The 24,385-nt window shown below is 43.3% G+C and overlaps 1 protein-coding gene across 2 annotated transcripts in view; it reads right to left on the reverse strand.

Annotated features, from left to right (window-relative positions):
- Nucleotides 1–2,383: 2,383 nt before the first annotated feature.
- The window catches only part of RBM20 (RNA binding motif protein 20), a 114,375-nt gene continuing 92,373 nt past the window's right edge, over nt 2,384–24,385 (reverse strand). Inside the window, exons 6-14 of one of the 2 annotated variants that reach the window (XM_068139391.1) lie at nt 22,124–22,267; nt 20,570–20,701; nt 18,043–18,122; nt 16,543–17,227; nt 14,595–14,693; nt 12,478–13,147; nt 8,893–9,012; nt 8,055–8,176; nt 2,384–2,627 (exon numbers count right to left, since the gene is read on the reverse strand). In XM_068139391.1, the coding sequence (XP_067995492.1) occupies nt 2,517–2,627; nt 8,055–8,176; nt 8,893–9,012; nt 12,478–13,147; nt 14,595–14,693; nt 16,543–17,227; nt 18,043–18,122; nt 20,570–20,701; nt 22,124–22,267 (2,163 nt within the window). In that variant the 3' untranslated portion in view covers nt 2,384–2,516. Of the gene's footprint in view, nt 2,628–8,054; nt 8,177–8,892; nt 9,013–12,477; nt 13,148–14,594; nt 14,694–16,542; nt 17,231–18,042; nt 18,123–20,569; nt 20,702–22,123; nt 22,268–24,385 lie in introns of both variants that reach the window. The other variant, XM_068139390.1, reaches the window with a different exon arrangement.

Consider the following 24,385-nt stretch of genomic DNA (forward strand, 5'->3'; position numbering starts at 1 on the left):
GGTTACCTGGGGATAAAGTTGCTGGAGGCATATGACTTTGATATACAGTCAGCTATGTCTCACATCCAATTAAGCTTAACCACATGGTCTAACAAGCTCCCATTAGGCCGGTGAGAGCCCCAGTTTGATAGCAAGGTTAGCTTCAAAGATCTGATACTTGTATTTGTAGTGATTTCCTTCCCTTGTGCTCAGATTGTGCTGAAGGGCATGAAGGGAACTTCATATTCAGATGATACATGACCAGCTTGAGAGCTGTGCTTTAGAAGACAATTGCACAATCTTTATTGCTATTTTCGTAACCTTACAGCTTGCAGTACAAGCTTTTGCCCTAACAGCCCTGTGCTCAAATTTCACTGCAATGTGAAAAACAAACAGTCAAAGAAAAAACCCAACACTTGAAGGAAAAATACCTGGTTTGCAGTGTTATGTTTTTGGCTTTTTTTTTTTTTTTCTATAGGGAAAAACAAACAAACAAACAGAAGCTGGTTTATATGAGAGATGGACCCAAGCCTTAACATAGTTCAAGTCTGGAGAAAGGAGGATTTAGTCTGTAATGTTTTTCATTTCCCCTTGTCTTTTGGGTTGGCCACGTCTGAATTTGGGATGCAAGGAATCCCTCAACTTGCAAGAAGGAGGAATTCCAAATATGAAATCTGAATCCACCCCTGGTTAAAAGAAGAAAAAGAGAAAAAGAAAAAAAAAGAGTGGAAAGCACAGGCCATGAAATGGCAGAGGGCTCCAGGCAACACCACCAGGCACCTCTGAGACACACCGCGTGGCTACAGGGTACTTCCGAGAATGAGCATGGCTGCTGGCATAAGACTTAATGGAACAAATACTTTGGTGGAAGCAGTTTTGGCAGTTTAGCCACTGCAGTGTTTTGTGACATCCATGCCATTCTTAGGGATGGCTAGAACCTTCTGGGAAACAACCTTCTCTGCACAACGTGGTGTTGGATGATAGGTTGGACTCGATGATCTCAAAGGTCTCTTCCAACCTATTCTATTCTATTCTATTCTATTCTATTCTATTCTATTCTATTCTATTCTATTCTATTCTATTCTATTCTATTCTATTCTATTCTATTCTATTCTATTCTATTCTATTCTATTCTATTCTATTCTATTCTATGACATCCAGCACCAGCAATTTTTACAGAACATAGTGTGATGAATATTGGAGTCAGGTGAAGCATGGCAATCCATCCCCAAATCCCCATCTGCCTAGATCGTGTGGGGCGGTTTATAAAAGCCTAACTCCAGGATCAATCCTGGCAGCGGTTTGCATACGTGTTCGCTTTACTACACAAAGCCCCATTGAAATGAACCACAAACTTGTGCAGTGCATTTCAAAGGGACTTTGCAAAATACTCAGCAACAACTGTGCAAGAACAATAGCTCCTAATAGTGCCAGAGCTGCTGGTGCATCCTGTGTTCTCAGTGCAGCACTGTGAGCCATCAGTTGTTGTACTCGCCTTAAAAAATTCAGGGAAATAAAATACAAAAACAATATTAAAAGTCTGGCATCTTTCCATGAAAACCAGGAAAATTCAACACTACTAAGCTGAGAGAAAGCAAGCTTGAAAAAAACCAAAACCAAAACAAAAAAGACCCCAAAAGCAAGGATCTTGAAGAAAATGTCTAAAAGAGACATGGTCCAAACATTTGGCACTTTAAAAAGCCTCTCGTGAGAGTTTCAAGTCTGTAAGACTCAAAGTTGGCACCCTTTAGAATTATCAAAAAGAAGAGTTTCAAACAAAATGGTACCTGGAGAACATCCTGCTCACACCATGGAAAGAGCTGGAACCCAGAGCAGGCTGGCTGTCAGCATGGATATTCCAATTGCTCTCGCTGCGCTGGGTTCAGCCTATAAGGTCCCTGGGACAGACTGTGGCTCCCTCTGCGTTCGTACAGCACAGTCAGTGCACAGTCAGTGCTTCACAACACAAACACTCTGTCATCTCACCAAGCTCTAAGACACATGGAGGTGGATGCCGATGGGGTTTATCTTATGCCATCTACAGACTAGTTTTAGCACAATGGCTCTAGATGTCCTATGCAAATGCTACTTCCCACTGGAGCAATGAGTGAAATGGCTGAAAGTATTTTAAGCAACATTGAAGCCTATTTATAGTCACCTCTCTTTTCCTTCCAGTGTCCACTGAAGGATGCCGAGTGCTTCTAAACACTCTGCCTGACCTGATGTGTCACATCAGAATGAAAACTTTAAGAATCCCTGAGAATTCTGATTTAATCTAGGAAACCACTCCCAGCACGCAGAGTGTGAGAAAGAATTGCTCCACTTCTTACAGATATGCCAGCATTGCTTCACCGTGGGAAACAGTTTCAGGCATTTTGGTTTTTAATGGCACTCCGGGCATGGATGCATGGAACATGCTCTTTATTTCCCCTCCTCTGTACAGTGCAAATTGACAGTTATATGGTAGAAATGAAAAAAAAAAAAACCCCAAGAAAATGTCAGCATTCACTCATTACAGCTCTTCCAGTTCATCCACATCATAGCTTTTTCTTTGCAAAGTGAGGAACAATGCCAGTGTCATCCTGAGGCAGATGGCTGCCTTCTTCCTTCATTTTCAGGCTCTCTTCTGCAAGCTGGGATAGATACTTCTGCAATCACATCAAAAACAAAGTGTCATTAACAAAACTGAAGATATTCAATGTGGAATTCTTTAGGCCTCCTCAGAGCTCTCACAATCTCCCAGCATCTCGAAAGGGAAGAAAGCACATAGAAGCCACGCTAAATAACTGTGTCAGGTGAACTACATGAATACCTGGAGACTCTCAGAGGTTCAGTGATTTACTCTGTGCTCCATCAGGAAATGGTGACAGAACCAGAATCATAGAACAGTCCAGGCTGGAAAGGACCTCCAAGGGTCATCCAGTCCGACCTCCCCACAAATCAGCAGGGACATCCCCAACTAGACCAGGTTGCCCAGGGCCTTGTTGAGTTGTACCCTGAACATCTCCAGGGAAGGCACCTCAACCACCTTCCTGGGCAAGCCACTCAAGTGTTCCACCACCCCCAGAGTGAAGAACTTCCTCCCAGAACCCAATCTAAGCTCCTCATCAGTCTGTGTATCTAGACTTCACCTTTTCTCCTTGCAAACTCCCTACTCCCATACACCATAGGACAGGAGCTAACTCTGCTGAGTCAACGGATTTATGCTAGTATAAAGCTGCTGTGTCAGAAAATAGTTGTGGTTTCTGAGTCACAATTTAAAGCATATATAGTACATTTTCAGCATGTCCTGTTCAGAAATCTACCTTTTGCATAAGAACATTTGTTTTCGGGGAATAATCGAAGTCAGTAATGATTAACAGAAGTTAGCAGTCTGCCTAGAGTATTTGCATTTACTGTGTTTCTCCAAGATAAAGCCTTTCAGTGATTTAAAAATGCAGGCATGGCTAGTGAGGCTTTCAGCCTTTTGGCAGTGCTCTTGGTTGGCAGAGCTGCACACAAAATGGACAATGAACTGGTGTATGTCTGAAAATGGTGTGCAAAGTATTTATTCAAGGTCAACGGACCTAGAACTGGATGGAAAGGAACTTTTTCAGCAGCAGCTAGTGTGGAAAGACACAAGGGAAATTCCAACATAACAATGTAAAGATGCTCTTATTAATGACTTACATGTTATTGCATGCAAAAATGACTGACCCATGCATTATGAGGACCATAAAACTCTCTTTTCTAGCTCATTATTTGCTCTGACTTGTAATTAAAAGACCATCTCGCACCACTGCAAAATTTTGTCTACTTGAAGGATTCTCCCAGAGTGCAGTTTACTCTGGCATCCATGAAGAAAAAGCAAAATGAGGAGTGAATGTAAACCCCCCAAGCCTAAGGGCTGTGTTAGGAATGTCACATTGTCTCACATAAATAGGAAAGGACTTGAGGGTACTGGTGCTGGCTCAATACAAGTCATCAGTGTAGACCTGCTGCCCAGAAAGCCAATAGTATCCTGGGCTGCCTCAAGTGTAGCCAGCAAGTGGAGGGAGGTGATTCTCCCCATCTGCTCCACTCTGGTGAGACCCCACCTGCAGTACTGTATCCAGTTCTGGAGGCCCTAGTACAAGAACGGTCTAGATGTGCTGGAACATGTCCAGAGAAGGGCCACAAGGATGATCAGAGGGCTGTCTCCTGTGGAGACAGACTTAAGCAAGTTGGGGCTGTTCAGTCTGGAGAAGAGAAGGCTCTGAGGATACCTTATTGTGGCCTTCCAGTATCTGAAGGGGGCCTACAAGAAAGCTGGTGAGGGACTTTTCAGGATGTTAAGTAGTGATAGGACTAGGGAGAATGGAGCAAAACTAGAAGTGGTTTGATTCAGATTGGATGTTCAGAATAATTTCTTCACTATAAGGGTGGTGAGGCACTGGAACAGGTTGCCCAGGGAGGTGGTGGAAGCCCCATTCCTGGAGGTTTTTAAGGCCAGGTTAGATGTGGCTGTGAGCAACCTGATCTAGTGTGAGGTGTCCCTGGCCATGGCAGGGGGGTTGAAACTAGATGATCCTTGAGGTCCCTTCCAACCCTAACAATTCTATGATAATATGAAATACAGGTTTTAGGTGTAAGAGGTACATCAGAAAGTGCATACCTGTGACAAAGTGACAACTGCAGCCTCGTTACTCTGAGTACAGAGACTTGGCTGTAGAAATTACACAACTCTCGGTCTTGATCCCCGGGTACAAAAGTCAATGTGGCAGAAAGCCAGAGTCAATGTTACAGTAGTATACAGAGATATAAGTTCCATAAAGGCTGGGAGAAGTGATCTGTACACCATGAACCATAATCAATCACTAATGCTTGTCATTTGATCAGATAACGCATGCATTTCTGGGTTTTAACGTTTACCAACCAAAATAAGGCTGAGGTTTATCCACCACCCTTGGCTATCAGGTGTACCACAAGTACCGTTTTTGAAGTTCATAGATGACATTGATTAATTTATAGCAAAATGACAGTCAAGGGAATTTTTTCTTCATTTAAATACAAAGCATAAAGGCAGTAGAGAACAGGATAAAATGCTGCACTGAGTTGCCAAGGTAGCTACAGCAGATGAATCTAACAGCTTTTTGTGGTAGTGGTGGGAGGGATGGCCAAATGATGGATTTTTTGGACATGCAGTGGATCTGTAAATACAAATGCCAGCTGGGAAAATCATCTATGAAACTGAAGAGAATAGAAGATTACAAAAAGTCTGCAAGGCTGAAAAAAGAAACAGTTGATTATTTTTCAGTGATTGTGGTTCTTCAAGGGGCACCACACTCAGATGAAATGGATTCTTTTACTTCAGGACAAAATCTTCACGATCTAGGCTAGACTTTTGTAAGAAAACTGGTAGCCCAACTGTTCAGTTTTGCATTTAAATACAAATGCTGAGCATACATTTTGGATGTGGCTCCAAGGAGATCACATGAAAATCAAGTAGCAAATCAACTAAAGACTCACAGCCATGAAAGCACTTGGGACAACGTTGTTGTCATTGGACAATAGTATTTGTCCAATTTGACTTGGACCTGATGGAGTGGGTCCAGAGGACGGCCATGAAAATCATCAGGGGGTTGGAGCACCTCTGCTACAAGGACAGGCTGAGGGAGACGGGGGTGTTCAGCCTGGAGAAGAGGAGGCTCTGGGGAGACCTAATAGCAGCTTTCCAGTACCTGAAGAGGGCCCACAGGAAGGATGGAGAGAGACTGTTTATAAAGGCTTGTGGTGATAGAACAAGGGGCAACGGCTTCATCCTTGGATGTTAGGAACAAGTTCTCTAGCATGAGGCTAATGGAACACTGGAACAGTCTACCCAGGGAGGTGGTTGGAGCCCCTTCCCTGGAGATACTCAAAGTGAGGCTTAACAGGACTCTGGGCAGCCTGATCTAGTTGAGGATGCCCCTGCTGACTGCAGAGGGGCTTGGAATAGATGGCCTTCGGAGGTCCCTTCCAACCCAGACCATTCTATGATTCTATGTAGGCAAGACAACAGAAAGCCAGTCTGTAGCAGCAGTCCCATAGCTTCTCATAGAGTAGAAGTTAAGAGTCCATATTCTTATGTTGGTGCATACACTCGTGACATTACATCATGCTAGGAGAAAAATGCCATTTCTTGCAGAGGGCATAAATAACCATTCTTGCATCGGAAATGGTTCTAGTAATACGGAGCAATGATTTGAAACTTGCTGAATTGCCACCTGATCAGGCACAATTTGGATGAGATTGACTTCCACCATTTAGTATGCTAAGAGGTACAACTCAACAGAACAGTCTGTTTTCATGACCATATTTGACAGTTTTAATTTTAACAGCTTATTTGGTCATTGTTCCTTTATCTCTAGTCAGGGTTAGAAATCTACCACAGTACTCACAGGAAATGCCTTTATAGGAAGAAAAAGAGGGTTCTTTTCACACTGACTCAGTTTTAGTTGGACCTTCTTTACCTATGATTCTAACAAAACCTAGAAACTGAAATAAACCCCCTCTTCTCCCATGTGACCAGTTATCAGGGGTAGGGGCTGCAGATGCAGTCTCTTTTAGCATGAGTTTCTCTGGGACAGACTCCCATGAGATACACCACCCACACTGAGTGGGGCCACCTCTGGTGAATCCCTCTGGAACTTTTTGTATGAAGCAAAAAAAGGCATGCAAACTGGGCATTTGTTTTTCAAGCTTACACTTGGAGGATCCATCATTAGCAAGCACCACAGCTCTGCAGGCAGAATCTTTGAAAGCTAGGGGCTTTTGTGTAATTAAAGCTATGTAACTTCAGGAAAGTCTAGAAAAAAATTCTCCCAAAGAAATTATTTGGCATTGAGTGTCACTGGAAAAGCTAATGCCTGCTAGCCAGCCAGGGAGAGATGGCTATCACTGGAAGAGAAGCAGAGCTCCAGCATTTACCTGCAGAGGGGACAGAGAAAGAAGGAGCAGCTTTGCTTTGCTCTTTCATGGCTTTTGCTAAGTGTGTGCAAATGTCAACAAGAGCCACCTGCAGTGTGCACACCAACCTGCACATAGGCAGTGACTAGAGATGAGAGGCAAGGCTACTTCCTCTGAGCAGCCCTCAGCACAGGACAGTTCATGCTCTCATGACTGCCACTCTAAACTGTGCATCTGCATAGTGATAAAGGCAAGGTCTTGTGACTGAGCTGCAAGCACCCTTGGTCTCTGTGTGCTGTTTTCAAGTGCTGATATGCTTGTGGCATGTATAAGTAATTACATGCTTCTGCATGTCCTTATAGAAATGATTCAGTGGTGGAGCTCCGAGTGGCTGAACCAGCGCTCTGCTCTGTAGCACAGGGAGGCAGCTTCAGCAGATCACAGGAAATGCCCGGGAGAGCCCCTGCGTGACGGAGTGCTGCGTGTTGAAGCACGCTGCAGAACCTCACTGAATGCAAATATAAGTCTGGCAGCGTTATTAAACAAGTGGCATGTTTAATATGCTTGAAATTTTGCAATGAGACAGGCTGCTGAGGGCTCACTCCCAGTGGTAGAAATGTCTGGGACCCTCAAGAACTGTGAGTTAAAGATCTGAGCTACATGCTGTGTTAGAGACAAGGACCAAATGCAGATGAGAAGATCAAATTATCACCTGTCCCCATTTTATTTATGACCCTGAAGCTAATTTTAAGGATCTGGGAGTAAGAATCACAGAAACATTCAGGTTGGAAAAGACCCTCAGGATCACCAACTCCAAGCAATAACCCTATTCTACGAAGTTCACCCCTAAACCATATCCCCAAGCACCACATCTAAACGACCTTTAAGCACATCCAGATTTGGTGTGCTTTAACCACCTCCTGGGCAGCACATTCCAATGCCTGACCACTCTTTCTGTGAACATTTTTTCCCTAATGTCTAGTCTAAACCTACCCAGTCACAGCTTGAGGCTGTGAATATTTGTAACTACTAAAAAGCTCTTCTGATCTAGATTCTGCTCAATTGGAATTCTGTCCACAGAATAAAAATACCTTTTTTGGTCCCATCATCTAACTTATGCACAATCCACCCCATCAGCTAGCTGTCATCTAGTTCAAGTGTGGTTTTACCTGAAGATTTTTGTAGTGAACAGTACTTCTGCAGTGATTCGTCTTCGCTGTCTCTTCATTGGTGTAGAAGAGTCCACAGAGCTTGCAGTAAAACCCAGTTCTAGGCACCACAAATTCCACACCTATTGAGAAATTCTGAATTACATTAAAATGTCAGTTGAAACCCCTTCCCTCCACAGTGAACTTGTTTTCAAGGGAAGAGGTTGCTGTTTAGTTGAGTGACATAGATAGGAAGACTGAATCATTCTCTGTTTTCCCCGATTTTGCCGTACTGAGCTGCAATTTAAAATCCTGTGCATTGCAAATACGTTTCCCACTTCTCTCATAGATAGTATACATATTTTTAAATGTGTGCATAATATTGACTGGAAACCTCACTGTGTCCCTTCAAGGGCTAGAATAACAATAGTACCTATTAGCAGTAAATTCATGCTTAATTTACACAGATTGCTCTTTTAGGATGTACTTCTTTCAGGTGTTTTACTCATGATCAATGTTAACACAGTGGAATTAAACCTTTTGCTTATACTGAAAGTATAAGCAATACTTTCATGACAAAGGCTTTTAAATTGCTAAGTATTTTTCATCTATATTTCATATATGGTCCAAGGTTATTTATTTCACCTCATCAGCAGTATTAGCAGCTACCTTTTGCCATTCATGTGGAAGGAAATTAGCCATGATCTTATAATCAACAGGCCGTTCATTTCAACAGCTGCCCCTTTACCACAGCCCTTTCCTTCCCTCTCCTCACATCTGTTCTGAAAAATATAGCAAGTAGCCTTAAAGTGACACCTTGTTGTAAGCTCTAGGTATTGCAGTGGGTGGCCGAACATACCCAGGGGAATGCTGAGCTCGGTGAAGACATCCTCTTGTTCCCAGCCTGGTGGAGAGTGCCTCCTTTTAGAGTCTGCCTCTGGGTATTCCAGAGACCTCGTTTCCAGGTACCTAGAATTTGCTTAACAAATGAATAGATGCATTGAATGAAACAGCTTATTAGTTTAAAGAGATGATTGTAAGCTTCTTGGGAACACTTTCTGGGTGTATCTATAAATAAAGTAAAATCTGGAAAAAAATGCTTTTCCATTCCAAGCAGAGGCCTGCTCAATGCAACTCCAACAGCTGTACTACACTGTGCAGTCACCCTCACTTCTCCCAGCAGATCATTTTTCCATTTCTAATTTCATGTTCATTATGTTTTTTCTTTTCATATTTTAATCTCCAAATAGATCTGAAACATTATACATGCCTCAGGCACAAGCATGGGCCAACTGCAGCTCTGCAACCACATATGGTACTGCATGACCAGTGATGAAGCTGGGGTAATGCAGGGCATGTAAGAAAGGGAGAGTCAGCAGGACCTGGTAAGAGCAAATCCCCAAACTGCCTAAGGAGATGTGTTGGCAGACAAAACTTCCTCATGTAGGACCTCTACAGCACCACTGTCACCTTCACCCTGAAGCCACACTTCTCTCATCCTCAGCTCTCCAAGAGATAATTTCTCCTTGATAGCTTTTGGCCACTTGAAGAGTTTGGTTCCTGGCCAGTAGGGATGGGATGGTTGATCCCTGCTAGACTGACATTAATGGACACAGGTAGGAGAATCAAGGTGTGGAAAGCAGTGGATTGATTTGCTGAGGCAGATAAAGCCAGTCAAAAGAACAGATGCTCCCCCTTCCCAACATGTGAATTGCTTTTATATTGAAACAGAGAAATTTGTTATCACAGAGCAACAGAATTAACGATCAACTGGTCTGATTTCTATTCTTCAGTTCTTACATCAAAGAACCAGTTCCTTTACCCCAGCAAGATTTCTAATGCATTGCAAATTTCACCTAGATAAGGGACATATTTTCCTCATAAAACAAATATATTTTTGCCCAAACCAAACCCTTCCTGCCTTTCAAGTCTGTAGTTCAAAGATCTGTAATTTTTGGCTGTGAGAATGAATTTTTCTTCATTGTTTAAAATATGGCTATTACACAATTTAAAAGAAAGTACATGTAAAATCCTGACTGGTCAGCTCTCAAGTTAACTTGAAGCCTATCCCAGGTTTCCAAATCTGCAGCAGAGATCTTGGGAAACTTGCAAGCTTCAGCTTGTTCTAAAGACACCCAGGGACCTTCTAGCAACATTAAGTCCCACTTAGTTCATTTCTGAGCTTCTGAGCTGGCAGCTGCATTTGCAAAGAGCCTACAGCCTTGCCCTGCAGATCTCAATATCAAGTCCATGGCAGAAACCTGGGAAACACAAGCTCCCCAGGAGCTTCCAGGCTCTCTGTTGGCATGTTGGAAGCTGAGATACTGAAAACACCAAAGTAACTACGCTCTTGGGATACTCAACTCTTTCATCATCTGACTACCTATGAAGTAGGCAGCCCAAGGGAGCCAACCTTGCCATCCCTGTTCAGTGGATAAGGAATTGGCTCAAATAGTGCTCAATGGCTTGAAGTCTAGATGGAGAGCAGTGACAAGTGGTGTCCCCCAGGGGTGTGTACTGTTTAATATTTTTTATCGGTGATACAGACAGTGGGATCGAGGGCACCACCAGCAAGTTTGCAGATGACACCAGGCTGAGTGCTGCTGTCAACATGCCAGAGGGACAGGATGTCATCCAGAGGGACCTGGACAAGCTGCAGAGGTGGATCCTGGTGAACCTCACAAAGTTCAACAAGAGCAAGTGTGAGGTTCTGCACCTGGGCCAGAACAATCCTCACTATCAATACAGACTGAGGGATGAGGTGTTAGAAAATAGCCCTGAGGAAAAGGATTTGGGGGTGCTGATGGAGAGAAGCTGGACATGAGCAGATAGTGTGAGCTTGCAGCCCAGAAGGCAAATCACATCCTGGGTGGCATCAAAAGATGTGTTGCCAATAGATCCAGAGAGGTGATTCTGCCACTTTACTCTGTTCTGGTGAGACCTCACCTGGAGTACTGTGTGCAGGTCTGGAACCCTCAATATAGGAAGGACATGGACCTGATGGAGAGGGTTCAGAGTGCCACAAAAATGATGAGGGGGTTGAAGGACCTCTGCTACAAGGACAGGCTGAGGGAGCTGGTGGTGTTCAGCCTGAAGAGGAGTAGGCTCTGGGGAGACCTAATAGCAGCCTTCCAGTACCTGAAGCGGGCTGACAAAAAGTATGGAGAGAGACTGCTTACAAAGGCCTGCAGTGATAGAACAGGGGGCTTAAAACTACGGAAGAGCAGACTTAGATGGGATGTTAGGAACAGATTCTTTACCATGAGGGTAGTGGAAGACTGGAACAGGTTGCCCAGGGAGTTGGTTGGGGCCCCATCTCTGGAAATATTCAAAGTGAGGCTCAACAAGGCTCTGGGCAACCTGGCCTAGTTGAGGATGCCCCTGCTGACTGCAGAGGGGGCTGCAGTAAGTGACATTCAGCGGTCCTTTCCAACCCAGACCATTCTATGATTGCCAGCCCCAGGGAGTTTGCATGTCAGTGTTATCTGCAAATATGTGAAGCATGACAAAGTGTTTTCTGGCCAAACAGGTAAGGATTGAAAACAGAGAGTGTTTCAAATCTATCCTGGGGGAAGAAGTTAGTTCACAATCAGATATTTACATTAAAATATTCCAGCATTTTCTTGTGGAAAATTTCACCCTTAAAAATCTCCCAGTATCTTCTGTTGATAAGCTTTGCACCATCACATGGGCTGTGGGAGTAGCAACAAAAAAAGTGTTCCTGGCCAACATGCTCTGTGCTTTTTACCACTTCCTCTCGTTAAACAGCCCATTTGCTCAAGTTTCATTTGAAAGTGTGACGAGGAACTGAACTCACTTTCAGACGCTTAAGATCTCTTTTTTTCCTGACAGCTAAAATACTATTAGGCAGCTATGATTACATTTATTGGCATTACCTCACAGCATGTCCTATCAGTTATATTAAAGGCAGCATGTGGTGGATAACTGGAGATGATAAGGCATATATTTACACGAACAGAGACTGAGAAGTAACAATCTACAGATGATTTCCATCTTACTAACACTTCAGTACCGCATGTAAGCATACCCACCTTGTCCAGGGGCCAGCCAGACATTACAGATACTTCTCTGTTGACCTTCAGAGACTGTCACTCATTTCATTGACAATTCCAAATAAATTTAGCAAGGCACTGAAAGAGTTCAGCTAAACTCATGTGAACCTTGACATGACAATTATAGCAGCTTATGCCTTTCAGAAAGCTTGCAAGCTGCTTATCATATTTCCTTTACACTATTCAGCTAAAAGCCTCTAATGGTTTAGCTCGGGAAAGGCACTGGAGTTCCTCTACCAAGCTGCTCCAAGGACAAGTCTTGATACTATTAGCAACATTATTCTTGTTAGCAATAAATTTCAGGCTACTGTCAAGGAAAACATGCAAGGCTCTGTGGGCTGAAAAGAAAAAGAACCAAGAACGATAGTTACCCTTGGCCTCTGGACACTCTTGGCTTCCTTGTCTTGTTTCCTCACTAGTGTTTTTAACAAGCATTTCCATAACTTCTCTGCTCTGCTCTGCTTGTGAACCCATCTGTTTGCAGTCATCTATAAATGTATCAGGGAGATGGAGAGTCTCTTCTTTCAGATGAACAGAAGGTATATGGTGATCTTCAGGCTCTAAACAAGTGTCAGAGCTCTTATCAGTTTTTCCTTCCTTCTGCTGGGGATCAGACTCCTTAACAGATTCATCTTCATGCAGTTCCTCTGGCTTTTGCTGAGGGTCCAGGTTTAGGCTTGATGCTTCAGTGACAGCATCATCATTATCATCACCTTCATCATCATCCTGACAGCCACTAGAAGTTACACTGCCCTTTGCTGATCCGAAGCTTGTTTCTAAAGCTTTATGGGCAAATTTGTCTTCAGTTCTGGTTAAGTGGCTGTGATCATTTTCCAGTTCTAATGTGGCTGACATACAGGGACACATTTCTGATGCAGTTTTATTTTTCTCATCAACTGGTACTATTTCTTCAAGCTCAGTTATATCAGGCTCCATAATTAAATCATCTTCTCCCACTTCATCTACTGTCACTAATTCCTCCATGTTAGTGGGATACCAGGTCTCACCTTCTATCTCACTTCCACTCTCCCAGTCCCGTTCCTGTCACAAAAATGTAAAACAGTTGAGAGATCAGTGGTTGCAGAGCATCACTGTTAAAAAGTGGGTTTTGAACACCAGTAACCTCCAAGAACTTTGATCTGGCCATGCTTAACTTCTCTTGTATTTTAGTTTCAAAGAACGACATGCCTCACTGTTGTGATTTTAAACCTTATGCACAAGGACAAGCAACTTCTTTCTAACTATCACACAGACTTTGCTTTGTAGAGATTCTATTAACTGCCCTGGGGACTACAGTCTCTACAGTCTCCTGCTTTTTACATTTCTGTAAGCAGTAGAAGGTGGCACAACCTGTTATACTTTATATTATGCATCCGATGCTACTATGTGATCTCTAAGGAAATGAAACTTTGCCCTTCCACTGACTTAAAGCCACGGTGGTGAGAAAGAGGCAGCACTGAGAATATACTGAACCCCAGACTAGACACTGTGGCGTTCACTTTCCTGGACTAGGTCCTTTGAATTCCTACAGTGATTGAGACAATGTGACCACTTTTGGCAGTCATTTTCTTCCAAAAGCAAGAGCCCTCTGCCAGAGACTATGTTGGCAGAGAATGGTCAAGACCTTAAGAAAAGCCAGTTTTACAATCATACTTCAAAGTACATAATATGAAATACCATATACATGCAGTTACAGACTTATAGGACCTAGCTACTAATAGTGGACCTCAGAAGTATTAGGATATGCTTCTTTTAAGACACACTTGCAGCTTAGATTTCAGCTCCCAGACTCATCGTGTACACAATCTATTAATAATCTGTATTCTCCTCCTGTCTGGCCATTCCCACACTTCCCCTCCTAGAATCCTAAAACAGCATGAAAACTCTGGGAGTTGACACCGTTCTTGCCAGGAGATCAGTTTCCTACAGCAACAGATATCACTGGCTTCCATATCTGACCATCAACCCATGACCCTACAGATATGAAGCTGGAGGAATTCCAAGGACATTGCTGTCCCTGACTGTGATGCTGCGGTAGGGGTGCCGTAAAGACATCATTTAATTAAAACCAGAAACAATCAGAAAAGGCTACTATCTATAGCCCATCTAAGGTTAATGGCCTGAAAAGCTAACATCATTAGGCCCCTCCTTCTCCACTGACTGTGCCTCCTATTTCTGGGCAGGGTTGATGAAGTTACCCGGTTCACTTGGGCATACGTTACTTAAGTTGCCAGTGCCAACGGCTATGCATGTGAAGCAATGTACATGGGCAAAGAGCAACTAAAAAAAGAGTTCTGGAGACTTCAGGAAAAGCTATCCCTTAATGCAGAGGTCAAGATAAGGCAAGTTAATTTAGACAGCCTCCTTCTGTAACCCCTTTAGAAGCTTTTCCATGAGGGTTTAATATTTCAATGGGGAGAAGGTGCTACCAAACCTGGGTTTTCACTAATTTTGCCCCAGAAGCTGCACCAAACAACATGTCACCAACCTTCTCTTTTCTCGTGTTTTCCAGAACCTCTCCAGATTCTTTTCCTTGTTTATTAGCTGAAGGTGAGCTCTTCTCTGGAACTTGCTCCTCTTTTCCATGCTAAAATAAATACAACATATACACGTATAGCAACACACAGTGGTGCTCTAGCGTGTTGCTATTCTGGGTTCAGGGAAGCAAAGTCACTCACAAGGTCACATTCTTTATTTCTAAAGTTTATGCAAGTCAGCTAGGCTGTGGGAAAAGACCCAACAGTTGGATTCCATTAGCAAAGCTGCACAAATAAGAATGAAGAAAAAGAAATTCAAACACAATTAGAGAGATGTAATTTATATCATAGAAGTGGCAAGAAGACAGATGGGGGAGAATGTGAATTCATTAAAATTTCCAGCCTCCACTCTGTTCTCTACTCACATCTGTTATGTTGGCTCAGACATGGTAAGGACAGCAGCAGTGTTAAAACTCTGCAAAAGGCCTCTACTGTTTTGTTTACTGATGTAGGATCAGTCAAGAATGTGACTGCTTGCATGGCTCATACCTTGGAAGAACGAAAATCACAGGACTACCTTGGTAAGAGGGGCAAGGTGAATGTGTGAGTTCAAGACATTCAAACCTTTTCCACCCTTTCAACAGAAATTATTTGCAGTAGTGCCTGGAAAGGTATGCCTTTAACAAAGACACTTAAAAATAACTTGAAAAACACAGAGGAGTGTGCAACACTGGTGATTTAGGATGCTGTCTGACATTTCCCTCTGACATCTCCTCCCAAGGAACTACCTGTCACAGTGAAATACCAGGCAAAGAAGAAAAATAACAAAAGGTGGCACAGACACACATATCCATGACATGAGATAATGCTGCTGCCTACCTCATGATACAGAGACTAGATGAGTTATAAAATGTAGAGATTTCCACCAACCTTGCTTCCATGTGAGAACAACAAACACAAGGTCAGCTGAAACCAACCAAAGATGGCCCTGGCAGTACAAAGTCACAAGCTAGAGATGGACCCCTGGACAGCAAAGCAGCTCTGCAGCCTCCTGTGCCAGCATCCCTGTGGGGGGGTGGCAGTAGTGTATCACTAGGGGAATACTGGGGGAGGCAAGGTGGCCAAAAGCCAGTAACAAGATCCCCATAGAGTAGGGTTATGAGCATAAGCTGCACTGGGGATGAATGGATAAGGCATCTTCATCTGTTCCCTCCACTTCTCCCTAGTGGAAAAATCAAACCCACAAACACAACCACTTTGCAGACTGGGAGTATAGCTCTAGAGATCTCCTAATTTTACAGGTGAGCTGATTCAGTGCTTCTGCCATGGGAAGTGATTCCTGCTAGCACACTGAAGGGAGTGGTGTGCATTATCCCTGCCAGAACTCAGGGTAGGGACATATGATTAAGAGAACCCAATTGCTGTGCTGAGTCCACAAAAAAGACAATGTTCCTCATTAAAAGGTCACTCCCCATTTTAGCAGCATAACAATCAGTTCCCCTTATTGTCCTACAAATATGATGCGTCCCTCTAAAATACCACATAATTCCCAGATAACTTAAGGAGCTGATGGATGCAGAGAAAGAGCTACAAAGTATTCTGCACAGACTTAGACTGAGAACAGCAGGGCAATTGCCTCTGTGCACAAAACCTGCATGCCAACAGCAGGTCATCACTTGGTTTTGCTGTGAATTGTCTCTCCCCTTCCTCTCACTCCTTACCCAGAGTTTCTGTCCATGTACCCAACGTGATGGTGTAATAGATCTGCATGATGTAGGCAAAGATGGATACAAGGTGACCTCCCTAACTCGTGTTCTAAGATTATGTTCCCTGATTTTATCATGGCGAAACAATGCATGTCACCAGCACCACACTCACGGCTGACCTACAAGTATTTCAGAAAACACATCAATTCAGTATTTACCTTCTTCCTACAATTAGTTTGACATCTCTATTTACCTCATTTTTGGGAGGCTTGCTTTCCTTCACATCACTGTCTTCAGCAGCAGCGTCTTCCTCTTGGTCTTTTTCAGCTTTCTTCACCTTATTCTTATCACTTTGTTTTTGCCTGGAGCCCTCAGATGCTTTGCCGTGCTTCTGCTCAGCTACCTCCTCCCTGGCAGCATCCTCGCTGTAGGAGTGCCTGCGTTCCCTTGACTTGCCCTCTTCCTTCCTCTTCGATCTGCCAGGTAAATCCTGCAGCTGCCTCTGAAACTTGTCAGATTTTGACTTGGAGGTTTTTCGGTAATAGTCATCTTCCCTGCTCTTGTAGCCAGATAAAGGGTGAAGGGAGCCAGGGGAACCACTCCTTAAGTATTTTTCCCTGTGCCCCCTGCCTCCTTCAATCCGTTCATCCAAATCAAACTTGTCCAGCTGTCGGGAATAGTGTTTCCTCTCATGTAACCATGAGTCAGTCCTGTCCCTCTTCTCATCCCCATTCTCTCGCCATTCTCTGCTGTCTCTGTCTTCTTCCCGTCGAGAATACGGAGACTGATCCCACGACTCCCTCCCATTTCCCCAGTCAGTCCTGCCAGTTCCCATCGGGCTGTGGGGTGAACTGCAGGAAGTAAAGCTGGGAGTGTGGGATCGGGGTGACAGGGAGCGGCTTATGGGGCTGCGAGAGCGAGGCCTCTCTGTGCCATACCTGCTGCAGAAGGAAAAGGCAGCTGTAACTGGCTGACCCACTGTGGTCTACCAAGTTCTTCTACACTGGAAACACATGGGCACGGCCTGGCTACTGTGAACCTGACCCCAGGCCTTTCACAGACATGCACTGCACAGCTGCAAACACAGTGAACAGGAGAAAAGGCAGTGTCATATCCACAGAGCTTAACTAAATCCCCACAGATCTGTCAAGAATATATTCATTCATTCTTAAAAGCATCTCATAGAGTGTTAGCATTAAAAGCTTATAACATGTTAATACCTTAACAATGACCCCAGTGTCTGTACCCTTAATACCCACTCATCCAGGGCATCTCTGAGACAAGTGACAAAGGTCACCTGTCTAAAAGAGATGTTTTATGACTGTGTTTCCTCTCCATTTTTTGCTGAAAGGTTCAGAAGCCAAGCAGAACAAAACTATGCTCAATTACATTGTAATGTGACTCGGCTCCTTCCCTCTGGGTCTCTCAGAACTCCCATCCTTCACACTTTTCACTCAAGGGCGAAGAAAAGGGAATGGCCTCATATTTGTGTTCTTCACTATTTTCTTAGTTATCATGAAGAGAAGGAAATAGTTCATTTATTTTCATAACATGCACATTTTCAATCTGATCTCATTATATAGGCCATGCGTCTATTATTGTTCCCACTTATATTTTTACAGTGACCTGAAGTGAAATTCCAACTAAGAAATCAAATGAGATAAGAAAAGGAAGCACACAGACAATGCTTTTTCTGCCTGCAGATTCCCAGACTTATCCAGGTCCCAGCTCCAAACTACTGAGAACCCTTTACCTGTCTACTTCGCGCATCAGGTCCCTCTCCCTCTGCGAGTGGATGTCCTGGATGATAGCAGCCACATTCTTACCTGGTTTCTAAATAAGACAAAGACACCGTTTAGCATGCTGCACTACTCTCCATGCTAATATAGGTGATGCATCCTTCAGAAAACAGCACCCATGCATCAATCGGTTATATAACTACTGAGAAATATTTGGTTTCAGTGTTGTGGTTCAAGCTGGTATCTCAATAACATGAGGAAAGCCTTTAAATGATGCTAATGGAAAATGTGCTCCACTACACTGTAGCACTGTCTCCTCCTATTTGGCTGCTGTAGCAGGCTTCAAAAACTAGCTTGTCCTTACCCTGATACCCTTTCACTACAGAGTATTTCCTAGGAATTGGATGCAAGAGAAAAATAACCAAATTTTTTTCTAATACCTGAATTAAGTACATCTAGCAGTTTATCTTGGGAATGCACTACCTTCTCTCCAGCTCAGAGTTTAGCTCATTCTAGAGTACAGCTTTAGAAGACTATGTTTCATAGAATCACAGAATTATTAGGGTTATTGGATCATCTAGTTCCAACCCCCCTGCCATCAGCAGGGACACCTCACACATGTTTAGACACATGAGCTTCAGAAAAGCTAGGTGGAGGAAAGATGTGTGCTAGAAGTGTTGATCACTTGAGATTAAAGCTCATTTACAAAAGATGCACTACTCCAGGCTGGAGTGCACACAATTTGTCAAATGCTTGGAGCCTGCACAGCTGAGCAACATAATCATGCAGGAACTCAGAGCAGTTTGTAGCAGTAAATAGCTCCCGTGTGCTCCCGCTTCCATGTTGCCCTTTCTTGGTTTTTATCAAAGAGAAAGGGCTTTTGCTTATGCAGAGAAAAACAACTCAAAGACCTGAAAACTGCCATTATATAGACAGAAAATCTTCCTGAAATGTATGCAAACTACCACGCTCTCCTGGCTAACTCCTATTGTGCCTCATACGAAGATGCATGATTCCCACCACCTTCCATCTGAATCCCTCAGTGTACCACATTGAGACAGACTGCCCTGGTTTATGAACTCCAGGCAACTCCTTTAAGTCTTCATAAACTGTTGTACATGTACAGGAGAGAAAGAGACATTTCCAAAGGTCAACCCAAACCATCTGAGTTACTTGTTTTGGCTCAAGGCTCTTTAAAGGCCCCTTAACCTCTTAAACTGGAACATTACAGAGTTATTGTATAAAATAACTTTGTGCTGTGGTAGATAATACAATGTGAAGCTTCTCAGCTCTGCACTGCCAGTTCCAGGCTGAGCGTCCATGAAAAAAACCCAACCAAACAAAAACCCAACTACAACAAACTCTCTTAGTGTTACAAATGGCAGTACATAAGCTTCCATGTGCTCACAAGAGCACTGATTTCTGGACATCACTCAGGTGTGCACATCAAAAATGTCCCACATTCCAAAGACTATTGCTCTGTTCTGACTCTATGTGGAAAAACAAAATGAAACAAAAACAAATTCTTGCTCTTTAATTGAGGTGATTCACAAGAACGATAAAATTAAAGCAGTGGGATGTTTAGCTCTTCCATCACTGTGTGGTATAGAGACTGTTCTACAGCTCAAGCTTACAAGCACTGGAAAGCATTTCTTCAGGCTTGGTGCCTGACTAAAAAGATCAGACTGTCTTTTTTTTTTCTGACATGTTGTAGGCCACACCTTGAGTACTGTGTCCAGTCCTGGGCCCCTCAATTTGAGAAGGACATTGAGACTCTTGAATGTGTCCAGAGAAGGGCAATGAGGCTGGGGAGAGGCCTCAAGCACAAGCCCTATGAGGAGAGGCTAAGGAAGCTGGGATTGCTTAGGCTGGAGAAGAGGAGGCTCAGGGGAGACCTTCTTGATGTCTAGAACTACCTGAAGGGAGGTTGTAGCCAGGAGGGGGTTGGTCTCTTCTCCCAGGCAACCAGCACCAGAACAAGAGGACACAGTCTCAAACTGTGCCAGGGGAAGTTTAGGCTTGAGGTGAGGAGAAAGTTCTTCACAGAGAGAGTTGTTAGCCATTGGAATGTGCTGCCCAGGGAGGTGGTGGAGTCACCATCCCTGGAGGTGTTCAAAAAGGGATTGGATGTGGCACTTGGTGCCACGGTTTAGTAGTCATGAGGTGTTGGGTGACAGGTTGGACTTGATGATCTTTGAGGTTTTTTCCAATCTTACTGATTCTAGGATTCCATGATCTTACATGGGACTGTGTTTTAAACCTTTGTTAGACCAAGCACTGTGAGGAGCTCTCTCAGAAGGAAGCTTAGAAGGGCTTTTTTGCAGTAATGGTGCAAAAGGACCAGGAAAAAAAGGGATCTCTTCCATAAGTTGAAATTTAGAACAAAAGCAACCATTGAAGTATAAAAGATCCTTAACATACAGTCATTAATTTATCTTTGTTTTCCCATAATATTAAAACATACATTAGAAACCAGTAATGTATTCTCCCCAGGATGTGCAAGGGGAATTCAGGAAATCTGACTAGCAATGACTATCTTACCTTCAGCTGCAATTCCTTGTATCGTTTAGACATCCTAATAAGTAACTTGTCATCATTTATCATAGCAGGTTTTTCTTTGTAGTACTGCACCATGGCTTGTGCTGCTTCACTGTAAGCCATTTCCAGGAAGGCCTAGCACAAATGAGAGCATTAAAATCTGCTACATCATTAAAAATGCAGAGTATAAGAGAGAATAGGCAGCACAGTAATTTTCACTTGGATTCTTCTCATGCAATATGTCTTTAAACATACAGAACTGGATAGCTTTCCAGCCCTGGAGCTGAAACAGCGATGCTCAGCCATTAAAGACAGGCAACTTTAGAAGCCAGTTGAGTTAAAAGCTAAATGCCTGGAATCTAATCTTCTTTGATACATGAAAATATCACTTTTCCCTCACTTTCTCACTTGTTCTTCTATGCTATAGTCAGCTGCAGATGCAGGATGCAGAACTGCAACATTGCAGCATACACTACCCCTGTGACTGTCAGCTGTGTCTTGCAGAATTGCAAAGATCCAGACAAAAGCATCAGAGCAGCCAGAACAAAGGGCCCCTCCAAAAAAGAGTGTTTTAAAAACTTGAATGTTAACTAGCACTTTTATTTCCAAGAAGACTGCATTTGATGTGACTGCAGTTGAACTGGTCAAAGAATATACTCACAGCTATGTAATGACTTCATTCAGAAACATTACCATCTCATACATTGCCCACGGGTGTGGAGTCTACATCCATCTGTACTGTCTGCTGCAGGTATGCAAGAGGAGCTTTGCAATCCTTCCCAACCTACCATCACTGGGAGACTTAAACTACATAAGGTAGACTTCAGCTTTCCTACAATCCAGTGAAGATTAAAAGGGAGTGAGCGAGGTGCCAGCAAGGGCGCAGCCTCCTTTAGCACATGTGCACCAGATCACCCACAGAACCATGGCCTGAGGGCTCTGCCACCAGCCTGTGATTGCAGTTACACCATTGCAGGATCTGCCTCTGGTCTAATAGTTCAGCAAACAGTGTAGGACAGCTGCACCAGGCCAGAGAACAATTCATTCTTCAGTGCCCAGTTCAGCTCCATGTGTATGGCTAAGAAAGCAATAACAACTTCCCAAACAGAACAAGAGAAGTCTGAAAGTAACCTTAAAAACATGGCTGAGAGAAGCAGAACAAGTTGCTAATCTTTAAAAGATTACCATGGTCATTGTTATTGCTATTATCAAAAGTGCAGCTTTACAACACTGCTTCACTGAGATTCCTAGGTTTAACAAACAAGAACTATGGGGAAGTGGTCATGTTTATGCCATCGTTTCATTCTGCTAATACCAGAATTTTTCAGTTGAAGAGCAGGCTTCATATATTCAAGCTGTTATTACAGACCAAAACCAACCAACAAACCCAAAATAAAAACACACACAGAGAAGAAAAACACAAACAAAACACAACACCAACCAAACAACAAAAACCAAACAAACCTAAAAGTCTATTTTCTCCAGAGACTCTATCTTTGTGTTAACAGGTCTTTATGCCAACAGACATCAGTACCAGTCACCCCAAATGCACAGTACCTGATTAGTAGATTTCATGAGGATATAGTTGGTGACCTTCCCAAACGGGAGGCCCAGGTTAATGACATCATTCTCCGTGCAGCTTCCCTCAGGGAGGTTACAGATGTGAACAACTCGCCCCAGGGTAGATTTCCTCTGGGGAAACTGGGGAGGAAAAAAAACACCAAACCATCTCAGTACAATGCTTTTTTTATCTTAGATTGTCCAGACACTAGATAGAACCTTATTATCACTGCAAAAATGAAATTCTCTATTCTGTATACCTGTTAAGGACAAATATTCCCCCTTTAAAACCCTGAATTTTAACATTGTGGATTAGAAACATGAATGGGAGGGGAAATGTTTAACTGCAGTGCAGCTGGCAATGGAGTCTCCATCTCTGAACATTACAAAGTCCAGAGAGGATCTCTGGAAGAGATGCTCTCATGGAAACAGGATTAACAGTACTGTTGCAAGAGCTACCTTGCCACCTCAAGTCTTATGGACTCCAGGGCTTCAGCTCCCTGGAATGTCACAGGCACAGGCCACTGCACTCTACTAAGCCCCAGAGAAAGTGTGGAGGACCCTCAGTGTGAAGATAGAGTATCCTTGTTATTGGAAGGTCTCAGCCTGCTACTTTCCCCTCTTGCTGCAAAAACACAGTAGGAAGGACTTCTTTCCTGGACAGACAGTGACCACTAGACATGCAGAGAGGCAAAGCTCCTGAACAGGGCTGGCACAGGCACATGACATGGGTGCAGTAATCGCCTCCCAAGTGTAGAAGTCTATTTTGGAGTGCTGGGGCAGTTCCCAAAGTGCCGCCCATCTCCCTGACATGGAAAGCAGGCTCTACACTCCTTGTGCAAAAGGGCTTCAGGGTATACTGAGAAAGAAACATAATTTATCCCAGCTAGTGACAGGTAGAACATTGTTCACACAGGATTAAGTCTTCCTAGACTACTTCCTATTTATGGTCTCTGCTACTAGGATTTTACTAGAGAAGTAACTCTTCCTTCAGTCAAAATTGTGCCATTCAAGGGAAGATACAAATCACGTAATCTTGTGGGATCAAGTTCACCAGAGCCATCACAAATGTTTGGCTTGTCAGCAAGTTCACAAGTTAGAGAGCTAATGTTATCTTATTTACACCTTCATCCCAGTACCTTCCCCCCGGGCTTCACCACTTAACCATTTGTTTATTTTTGCTGCAACAGGACCCTCTATTATAGAGTCATCTGCTCTTTAGCTTTTATCTTAGAGAGCCTGCCCAAGTGCAAAAGTGACAAAGTCCAGAAGTAAGATATTTTCCCTAGCAGAAAAGTAACAAGGACTTGATCCTGAAAAAGATGAAGCAACTTAACTCCACTGCAAAGGAAGTGTTTGTGTGTATCTGGCACAGCAGCCAGTAGAGCACAACAGAATACAAATACAGCTAACAGAGGAAAAGGAAACGTTCCTAATAGCAAATGCAGTCTCAGTGTAGGAACACCCCAGGTCACCTGGCACCTTCTGCTCGTTTTGTTAGCTATGTTAAGAGTCTATGGGACTGTTCCTTACATAGGCTCCAGAGCCCATGCTCAGATATGTGCTCAGTACTACATTAAATCAAAGGACTGCAAGATGTTACCACCTCCCCATAACTGGCAAGGGCTTAAATTTAAACACTGCAACACCATAAATCTGCTGCAATTCATGATTAAGAAGTGGTCACATACTCACACCAGAAATCAATGGGCTGTACCAAGCAATAATCCTGTCAGCTGATTGAAGTTAAATTGGATCCATTCATTAAACAGAGCTGTAAATCACAGCCAGAAAAGGAGCATGCACCTTCCATATCCACAGTCAGGAAGTTCAGAGGAGCTGTTGTGTGTCGAGTGTTAAGTGTAATCTTCAATAAGACTTAATAAATTAACTTGTACTTTGCAACCAGTGTCTACAGGAGTTTACCAATGCAGTTGGACACCTGCTACAAAAGTCATGCACCTTGTGCCATCTGCCATATTGCTTCATGAATCCAATTTGTGTGTTTATTTTTTTTGGTTGGTTGGTTTGGGGCTTTATTACAGGCTCCTTTGTTGGTTTTTTTGGGTTTTTTTCAATGTTGGTTTCTTGTTTTTCAAATCCATTAAACCTTTCTTGATCTTTGATTGAATCCTTTCTAAAGATAAGCAACTGACAGTCCCATCCCTCTAACGTCAATGGCTCTCTGTGCCTGAACAAAGACTTGCAGCACTATCCTTCTTCTGAAGGCAAATAGAGAGTCATTTGCAGATGGACAGC

This window comes from Melanerpes formicivorus, unplaced genomic scaffold, assembly GCF_026170545.1.
Source record: "Melanerpes formicivorus ecotype bairdi unplaced genomic scaffold, bMelFor1.0.p_v2 SCAF_6, whole genome shotgun sequence".
NCBI lineage: Eukaryota > Metazoa > Chordata > Aves > Piciformes > Picidae > Melanerpes > Melanerpes formicivorus.